Raw genomic sequence first — 10,567 nt, 5'->3', positions numbered from 1 at the left:
TTTTAAACTATCAAAATATACCCTCTGCATAAATTTTAAGCATGCCCTTGAAAATTATAAATGTCTAAGTATACCCTTAAACAATTGAAAGTTATCCAAATATACCCATGTGTGGCTTTACCATATCAGCTAGTTAGACTAATTTTTTCACGATAGAAGACTGTTAGCTGAAAGAACATATTCAAAATGAAAGATGACGGTGGGAGTTTTTATGGATCAATATGTAAACGGAAGACAAATGTAAATTAAAGAACAAACATTAGGAGTATATTTGAACCCTCTTAAATAAACCAATCAAATAAAATTCCTAGGTAGAATTCATATTTACATTAAATAAAGCTTATCAATGAAAAAAAAAAAAACAATTTATACATGATCCAAAACACTTCCATCCCCATCTCCCCATATTTCTTGATATGTACTTATCATCCTTGTTTAGAAAATATGCTAATCTTCCAATATTTTAATCTAATTTCCCAAAAGGGACCCATCTCTTCCGCTTCCTTTTTTTCGTTTACCTTCTTGGACTTGAAATCATCTCATACCTTTCTTTCTTTCTGTTTCACTTTTCCTTTTAAATTTCTTCTCTTTTCAAATTGGTCTTCATTTTCTAAATACTTGTTCACAATCCTTCTTTTTTGTTCACAATCTTTCATTTTTTCGAGAAATGAATTGTAAGTACAAAATATTAAATCTCAATAGATCGTAGCAGCAAGATCACTCCATAATTCACAATACCCAATCAAGTTTACTTTGTATTATTCATTTCACTATGAAACCAAAAGTTGAGAGTAACCAAAACTTGGATGCGGTGATAACGGTGACAATGGTGGCACCTCAAAAATACCCTTTCCATTTCCACAATCCCAAATTGAAGACCAACTTGAAGGTGTCAATGGAGTTGCCACCATTTGTTCTCTTTTCACTTCCTTCTTCACCACCACTTCGTCTTCATGATTCTCCACTTCTCTTACCCTCTTCCCACTAGAATTTAAATTCAAATTTCCGTTTTTCTCAACTTCATTATTTTCTTGTTTAAAATTACTAACTTCAAGTGGGAAATTCAAGATTGCTTTGCTCCCTCTGAGTCTAAAAGCCGCTCTATCATATGCCATGGCCGCATCCATTGCAGTATCGAAAGTTCCTAACCAAACCCGAGTACCCTTTCGGATAGGGTCATGAATCTCCGCTGCAAATTTCCCCCATGGCCTTTGCCTTACTCCTCTATATCGCTTTTTCTCCGAATTTTCCCCTGTTTTCAAAACAGAGTACTCTGTTTTCAGTTCCCCTGTTTTTGATTCCCCTGTTTTTTGCTCTGTTTTCTTGACAGATGGAATTGAAATGTTCAGTGAAGGTTTTCTTTCATTGAAGCTTTTTTTCTTTTTGGGTTTTGCTTGCAATTCAGAGGAATTGAATTCTATTTTCGAGTTATTGAAAAAACCGGAGAATTCAAGATTTGAACTTTGAGCTGTATTATTTGTTGTGTAGATTAAATCAGGACAAAAGGAGAAATTGCTTTCAGTTTTGAGATCAGAGATTAAAGAATCTAAAGATTCAGAAGTAGATGAGCTTTGAGAATAAAGGGTACTACTTGTTTCTGATGAAGAACAATAATTTTCAATAAAAGCATCATCATCAAGAAGATGTTGCCTGATCAAATCTAATGAAGAAGAAGCCATTTAAATATTTTAGAGAAAAAATTAATTTTTGGGAAGAGAGAATCTTTTTTTTCTTGTTTCAAAATATGGAAGAATTGAGTGGGAAATGAAGAGTGAAGAGGGAGACTATAAAGGGTGGACAATGTCGAGTCTAATGGAGGTTTCTTGGAGCCTTCTTGGTTAGAACAAGGAAGCATCTTCTGTGGGCTATCCAGTTCACTTTTTTAGGTATGAAAGACTGCAAGTTGTAGTTTAGTTTATTATTAAGAAAAATAATGGATGATTACATTATTGTTCTTTTGTCTAAAAGAAGAAAGAAACAAAAAAAAGGTGATGTTGGTTTTATGTCTTTGTTTGTCATTGATGGCTAATTAGTTATTATGTGTTCCACCTAGACCCTGTTTCTAGGTTGTTTCTTCGTATTTTTCTATCGCGTGTGTAAATAAAGTTTGCATTGATAGTTGAAAAATAATTATATATATTTTACTTTTAATGGTGTGAGGTCTCTTGATCGTTAGGCGTATCTTTTGTATACTTTAGCCCAATAATTAGCATTAAAGTCAATGGTTCAACTAGACGGGTGTGAAGATGACGGAGTAATGATTTGGGGGCCGACTTAGTGTTTTTTCATGTCTACGAACCTATAGCACAAAATGAATCTCCAAATTAGCTCATAAATCTTGATGATGATTATACAGTGTTTTACAGTTTACTCAAAATGAACAATGTCGCATCACATTAAGAACATCTTTCAACTATTTTAGCTCAAACTCTTTATTCTTCTAGTATCACTTTTCTTATTTGGTTTTTTGTCTAAAGTTCTGCATCAAGAATGAACATAATTGATACTATAGGAAATGTCTTCATAATTTATTTTTCATTTGCGATCTTGATAAATAGATTAAGAAGCAAAAGGTGAGAGAAGTGAAAATTAAGATTCTTGCTGATCTATATTTTATTTGAGAGTTGCTAGAGTTGATGAAAGCTTATGCATGCTTTATGATTATTAAAAGCTTATGATTATTAAATTCAAATTTAAACAAAGACTCCTCCTCCAGCTAAACTACTTATTATTCATATCTGCATAAACAAAAGTAATTCTCAGTAAAAATAATTCTTAGATATTTGTATGGTTATAAATCATCTCATAAAGGTAAATTGTTTCTAAAAATAGAATATTACAATCTTTTTAGACAGATTAAAAAAAGTGTACTATATAATTTGGGACAGAGGAAGTACGTAATTTTAGACTAAACAGCGACTTATCAAAAGTTTGTGGATAAGTGAGAGACATGTAGGTGGGCAATTTGCATGGTTGCCCTTATTCGGGGGTGATCTTTAATTTTTGTCTTTCGCCTAAAAATTTATGGTCTCCGGATTCGAACCGCAGCTTAATAAAAAAAAAAAAAAATCGCAAGGCAAAGTTTTTCTTAAGGTAGCAAACTCTTCCTTAAGGCAATGTTTGTCTTCAGACATAATGCAAACTCTACCATAAGGTAGAGTTTAAATCCAAAACTTTGCCTTGCAATTTTTTTATTTTTTAAAATTTTTTACTAAGCGAAAGTTTAAATCCGAAACTTATGAATTTTTAGGCGAAGTACAAAATTTAAAGACCAACAATTTGAGGGAAAAAAATTAAAGACCAGTGTCTTTGAAGGACAGTCAACGCAAAAAAATGCATGTAGGTCTCCCATGGCCTAGTGTAAAAGTTATGGGCCTTTTGGACTTTTGCGGCTGCTTCCACTTGGTATATGTCCAAAAGCTCTATTCAGAGTAGAATTTAAAAATTTAGTCTATATCTAAGAATATTTTCGTATCTACAACTGATCATAATATATGTATTTTAAGGGTTTTGTACTCCTCAAGATATTTAGTTGTATTATATTATTAATCATTAGAGTGTTTATCTGAAATATTATTTATCTTTATTTAAACGTATCACTTAATTAATACTTCATTAATTAAAAAATAAATACTAAACCAATTCTTGTTTCCTAAAACCTCGATTATTTTTAAATAGATTCAGTTTATCAAAACGATTAATATTTGAGATCAGAGAGTACTAATTTGTGAGCAACAAATGTTGAGTTTAAAGTCCACAAATGCATTAAGTGAGGGACTTTAAAGGTGAAGTATGAATTGGGAAATGGACGAAAACAAAAGTGGAGGGAAATAAAAGGTTGAAAAATAACCTTTCAAGTGAGTACTTCTCCCACATTGGTGGTTGAAAGTGTTATGTGTGTGCTTATATTAAGCAACACATTCTCTAGCTCATAAAGGTTGAGAAGAGGACCACCACTCGTGCCGTCGTCGTCGCTCGGCTTCGGCTACGGCTTCGGCTTTGGATTTGTTTGGACCAAATTTATTTTATTTCCATTTTCGTTATTTAATATTTCCAATCCTGATATTAATTAAATTCGCGAAATTATTTTTTCCAACAGATTTTTTTTTTCCAACGGAATTATTTCCCAACAGACATAACAATGACCAACGGTCATCTCCTTCACCAAACAAGCACTTTCACGCCTGTTCAAAGCAAAATAGCAGTCTATAAATGTTCAAAGGCTTTGCCTCATTTTTTAGACACTGAAACGAAAAACTCAGAATTTTTTGCTTTCTGAAAAACAGATTTTTTTTCCCCTCATACTGCATTTTTTTCAAAATCAGAAATCAGTAAGTGCCGTGTGATTGCTACCATTCGTTGAGTTCGCTGAAATTCTGCAATTTCCATTGCCGGTATTGCAGAATAGAATTTTGTTCTATCCTGGGATGAATAAATTCAAACCTTTGGCAACTGTGAGGGGATTAAATTCTTTAAGGAAACACAATTTTCTATGGGCTCGAAATAAACATACTGTTCTTTAGTTTCTGTAAACAGATTATAATTTGAATAACAGAGATAACAAACATAAAGAAATTTATTAATCAATATTTCTTTTTCATCTAATATTATATTCTGGTTGGAGACTAAAATCCTCGCATTTTCTATTCCAGTAATCTACTCGATTTGAAGATATAAAAACTTCATCGAGATTATTACTTTGTGTGTTCGATTAGAAGAATATAAAAACTTCATCAACATTATTATTTTGTGCGTTCTATTTATTGATTCTGTTTCAGTTTTGTTGTCAAACAGAAAATAGTTGATATCACTGCCGATAACGCTACTGGTTCTGGTGCAACGATTGTCGCCTCTTCCAGTCGCACCACAACTGTCCCTGCAATGGCTGCGGCAGAGAAGCCCGGAAAGTTTTCTGGCATCGACTTTAAACGTTGGCAACAGAAAATGTTCTTCTACTTAACAACCCTCAGTTTGCAAAAATTTATTACTAAGGAAGTTCTTGTTCTACCAGAAGAGACTCCGGACAACGAGCGTTTTATCGTGACGGAAGCATGGAATCATTCTGATTTTCTATGTAAAAACAATATTCTCAATGGGCTGGATGATGGTCTATATAATGTCTATAGCGGTTGTAAGACGTCTAGGGAATTATGGAACGCTTTGGACAAGAAATATAAGACCGAGGTTGCTGGGTTGAAAAAGCCTGTTGCTGCGAAGTTCTTGGACTTTAAAATGGTAGATAATAAATCTGTCATGTCGCAGGTTCAGGAACTACAAGTGATTACACATGATCTGCTTGCGGAAGGAATGGTAGTCAATGGAGCTTTCCAGGTTGCGACCTTTATTGAAAAATTGCCTCATTTGTGGAAGGATTTTAAAAACTACTTAAAGCACAAACGTAAGGAAATGACGTTAGAAGATCTAATTGTCCGACTTAGAATTGAGGAAGACAACAGAACTGCTGCGAAGAAAGCCAATGGCAAACAAGTAATAATGGGTGCAAACATCGTTGAAACTGCTCCTACAAGTTCAAAGAAAAGGAAGCGGGCTTCTGGAGGGAAGAAGGTTCCAAGCAAAAAAGAAATTCAAAGGAAGTTGCTACAATTGCGGCAAATTTGGACACATGGCTTCAGACTGTCGTGCTCCAAAAAATGATAAGGAGAAGAAGAAAGGTCAAGCCAACATGGCAGAAAAGAATGAAGAAATGGACAATTTATGTGCCATGTTGTCAAAATGCAACTTGGTAGGTAACTCGCGAGAGTGGTGGATAGACTCGGGCGCTACTTGCCACGTGTGTTCTAACAAAGAATTCTTTTCTTCTTATGATGCAGCTGGCCCCAACGAGGCGATCTTCATGGCCAATTCTGCTACTGCCACAATCGAGGGAACAGGAAACATTTCCTTGAATATGACATCTAGAAAGATTGTGACGCTCAAGAATGTCCTTCATGTTCGAGAAATACGGAAGAACTTAGTCTCAACTTCACCACTAGTCAAGAATGGATTTAAATGTATTTTATGACATGAAGTCAATACCATCATGCGGTGGTCAAAAGTACTTTATAACTTTTATTGACAAAAGCACTCGATATTGCTATGTGTATTTACTTAATAGCAAAGATGAAGCTATTAATGCATTTAAATAATACAAAAATGAAGTCGAAACACAATTGAACAAGAAAATCAAAATGATTAGAAGTGATAGGGGTGGAGAATATGAATCTCCCTTTGAAGAAATATGCTTAGAATATGGAATTATTCATTAAACTACTGCCCCATACACTCCACAATCTAATGGAATTGCGAAAAGAAAAGAATCGAACATTGAAGGAAATGATGAATGCCTTATTAATAAGTTCTGGTTTGCCACAAAACTTGTAGGGGAAGCTATCCTTACAGTGAGCCGAATACTCAATCGAGTGCCCCATAGCAAAATAAAGTCCATTCCATATGAACAATGGAAAGGTAGAAAGCCTAGCTTAAAATATTTCAAAGTGTGTGGGTGTTTAAGCCAAGGTGCAAGCTCCTAAATCCAAAAGGGTAAAAATTAGACCAAAAACCATTGATTGTGTTTTTATAGGATACGCCACTAATAGTAAAGCATATCGTTTTCTAGTTCATAAATCAAAAAACCCCGATATTTATGTTTATACGGTAATGGAATCTGATAATGCTGAATTTTTTAAGAATATTTATCCGTATAAAATAGAATGTGAGTCATCTGGTGAAAGACCTAAACGACCTCGAGAAGAAACAAAGGAAAATATGCCTAACGAATAGAATCCAAGACGTAGCAAACGTCAAAGAACATCGACTTTCTTTGGTCCAGATTTTTTGACATTCTTAGTAGAGAATGCGCCTCAAACTTTCAAGGAAGCAATGTCTTCCTCCGAAGCACAATATTGGAAAGAGGAAATCAATAGTGAAATAGAACCATATTATACAATCATACTTGGGAATTGGTTGATCTTCCTCCGGGAAACAAACCTTTAGGCTCCAAATGGATTTTCAAGAAGAAAATGAAAGATGATGGCACTATTAATAAATATAAGGCAAGACTCGTTGTCAAAGGATTCATACAACGAGAAGGTCTTGATTATTTTGATACATACTCACCGGTAACGAGGATAACATCCATTCGGGTGTTGATAGCGTTGGCTGCGGTGTACGGACTCCACATCCATCAAATGGACGTGAAAACGGCCTTCTTGAATGGAGATTTAGAGAAAGAAATCTATATGGATCAACCCGAAGGGTTCATAACTCCCGGAAAAGAGAAGAAGGTGTGTCGACTTGTTATGTCACTTTATGGACTAAGCAAGCACCCAAACAATGGCATGCAAAATTTGACCAAATAATGTTAGAAAATGGATCTAAAATTAATGAATGTGATAAATGTGTTTACGTTAAGAACTTTCCAAATCACATAGTCATTGTTTGCCTGTATGTTGATGATATGTTGATAATGAGCAAAGACATTGCTGACATAAATGCTACTAAGCGTAGGCTTGCGAGCAAGTTTGATATGAAAGACTTAGAAATTGCTGATTTAATCCTAGGAATCAAAATTCTTAGGACTCCTGAAGGTCTAGCTTTGTCTCAAACTCATTATGTAAAGAAGGTACTGGAAAAATTAAAATACTTGGAGTTTAAAGTTGCAAAAACTCCGATTGACGTAAACCTTGCTCTTACAAAGAATCAAGGTCAAAGCAAACCCCAGTTGGACTATGCTCGAGCGTTGGGAAGTTTGATGTATATAATGAATTGCACACGACCATATATAGCTTTTGCAATAAGTAAACTGAGTCATTACATAAGTAATCCTGACCAAACTCATTGGATGGCAATGAAACGATTTGAAGGATATAGTGATGCAAATTGGATCACCGGTTCATCTGAAGTTAAATCCTCAAGTGGATATGTTTTCACCATTGAAGGAGGAGCAGTATCTTGGAAATCATCTAAACAGACATGCATCATTCGCTCTACAATGGAGTCTGAGTTTATAGTGTTGAATAAAGCCGGTGAGGAAGCAGAATGGCTACGGAACTTCTTGGAAGATATTTCGTTTTGGCCTAAACCGGCGGCACCTATATGCATACATTGTGATAATCAAGCTGCAATAGGAAGGGCTAGAAGCGTTATGTACAACGGAAAATCTCGTCACATATGACGAAGACATAACACCGTTAGACAATTACTCTCTAGTGGAATTATCACAATTGACTATGTAAAGTCAAAGGATAATGTGTCGGATCCACTTACGAAAGGCCTAACTAGAGAGGCGGTTGATAAATCATCGAAGGGAATGGGATTATAGCCAAGAACAAGTCATAATAATGGTAACTCCACCTAGCTGACCGTAAATCCCAAGATCTAGGTTCAAGAAGATCAAACAAAGTTATGAATGACGGTTCAACATTGTCGTCAAAATCAATCCATTCTCATGATAAGACAATGTTCAGGAACAAGGATAAAGCTCAAAGGCTTTCTAATGGTTTCTATGTTTGGTACGGAGTATGTCAAATTGTGTATCTATAGGATGAAAAGTTTAGGCATCACCTATGTGAGTGTGAAGTGGAAGTCGCTTCAAGGAGAATTAGAGTAAGGCCAGTTGTCTACACACTCATGAAACCAGACAGTGTTCAAGGCTGAAACGAACACAAAAATGAGAACCAAGATGGTGAAGGGTTAAGTGTGTGACATATATTGTCTAGATATACATTAAAGCTCGACGGTTCAAAGATATCAAATCTACTGATTGATCGAGTATATCCGATATATGTTCACTACGGAAAGTTCAAAGGGAAACCTACTTACCTAGATGCGGTTAATCCTTACTTGTAATCAGACAAGTTTTTTTTCATGCATGTTTCATATATAGCCATTCCCCATTCAAGTGGGGAATTGTTGAGTTTAAAGTCCACAAATGCATTAAGTGAGTGACTTTAAAGGTGAAGTATTGGGAAACGGAGGGAAACAAAAGTGGAGGGAAATGAAAGGTTGAAAAATAACCTTTCAAGTGAGCACTTCTCTCACATTGGTGGTTGAAAGTGTTATGTGTGTGCTTATATTAAGCAACACATTCTCTAGCTCATAAAGGGTTGAGAAGAGGACCACCCCTCACGTCGTCGTCGTCACTCGGCTCGGCTTCGGCTTCGGTTTGGATTTGGATTTGGATTTGAATTTGAATTTGGTCAAATGATCGTATTGATTGTTAATATTTCCAATCCTGATATTAATTAAATTCGCGGAATTATTTTTTCCAACGGAATTAATTTTTTTTTTCCAACAGAATTATTTCCCAACAAACATAACGATAACCAACAGTCATCTCCTTCACCGAACAGGCACTTTCACACCTGTTCAGATCAAAATAGCAGGCTATAAATGTTCAGAGGCTTCGCCTCATTTTTTAGACACTGAAACGAAAAACTTAGAAATTTTTGCTTTATGAAAAACAGATATTTTTCCCCTCATGTTGCGTTGTTTTCAAAACCAGAAATCAGTAAGTGTCGTGTGATTGCTACCATTCGTTGAGTTCGCTGAAATTCTGCAATTTCCATTGTCGGTATTGTAGAATAGAAATTCGTTCTATCCTGGGAAGAATTAATCCAAACCTTTGGCAACTATGAGGGGATTAAATTCTTTAAGAAAACACAGTTTTCTGTGGGCTCGAAATAAACATACTGTTCTTTAGTTTCTGTAAACAGATTATAATTTGATTAACAGGGATAACAACAAATAGGCAAGAGTTAGTGTGTAGTGTTTCATTTATGAGTTTAAGTTTTACACATCGTTAGTAAGGAACTTGACACTACCCAAAGACCTTTATCTATTATTGTAATAAGAAATTTAAGTTATATTCAGGATTACAATTTTCATATCTTAAGGACACTTATCTGTAAATATTTTTTGTGTGACATAATGTTGTAAAAGATTCTTTGCAGTGACATAATGTTGTAAAAGATTCCTTACATTGACGGTATATCTAACTTAATCTATTTATTTATTTGTAGTTCAAGTGGATGATGTGCTCAATGTTGCAAAGGCCCAAGTCATGCCATTGATAGTGACATTGATGATTTTACGAACAAATAATTGTGTGTGGTCCATTTTAGGGATGTTGAGACACTTAGTAACTAGTTATTAAAAGGGGGTAGGGCAAGGGGCCACTTGGCAAGTAGCACATCAGCAAGTAGTTAATTTCCCTTGTAGATTTTTGTGATATATCCACAGTTTTATATATTTATACATAGCTAGTATATTTAGTACTATGTTGTGATCTACAAACTTTCCAAATTCTTGTCATTTCTGTCGTCTTTTGTCGACATAGTAGTAATACATGAACCAAATTTAAAAGAGTAGGGTCAAGCCCCTAATTTCAAGCATTGAAAATGGTCCTTTGTTTGGTTCGTCCAATTTGAAATTATTCTTTGTTTCTGTGTTGCTTGTGTTATACCCTATTTTAACCGAAATCAAAATAGTTTACAACATTCCGGTAATTCCGGGGTTAATTAAAGTTAAGGAGTCGTCACCTAATTATTTATAGTGAATTAGGACACCT

At 34.9% G+C, this 10,567-nt stretch overlaps 1 protein-coding gene across 1 annotated transcript; it reads right to left on the bottom strand.

Annotated features, from left to right (window-relative positions):
• Nucleotides 1-268: 268 nt before the first annotated feature.
• On the bottom strand, nucleotides 269-1,819 carry LOC132640462 (ethylene-responsive transcription factor 5-like). Its single transcript, XM_060357057.1, has one exon. The coding sequence runs from the start codon at nucleotides 1,677-1,679 to the stop codon at nucleotides 771-773; it is 909 nt and encodes a 302-aa protein (XP_060213040.1). The 5' UTR covers nucleotides 1,680-1,819; the 3' UTR covers nucleotides 269-770.
• Nucleotides 1,820-10,567: the final 8,748 nt, after the last annotated feature.

The sequence above is a fragment of the Lycium barbarum genome, chromosome 5, assembly GCF_019175385.1.
Source record: "Lycium barbarum isolate Lr01 chromosome 5, ASM1917538v2, whole genome shotgun sequence".
In the NCBI taxonomy this organism is placed as follows: domain Eukaryota; kingdom Viridiplantae; phylum Streptophyta; class Magnoliopsida; order Solanales; family Solanaceae; genus Lycium; species Lycium barbarum.
This window is presented reverse-complemented; position numbering and strand designations above follow the sequence as displayed.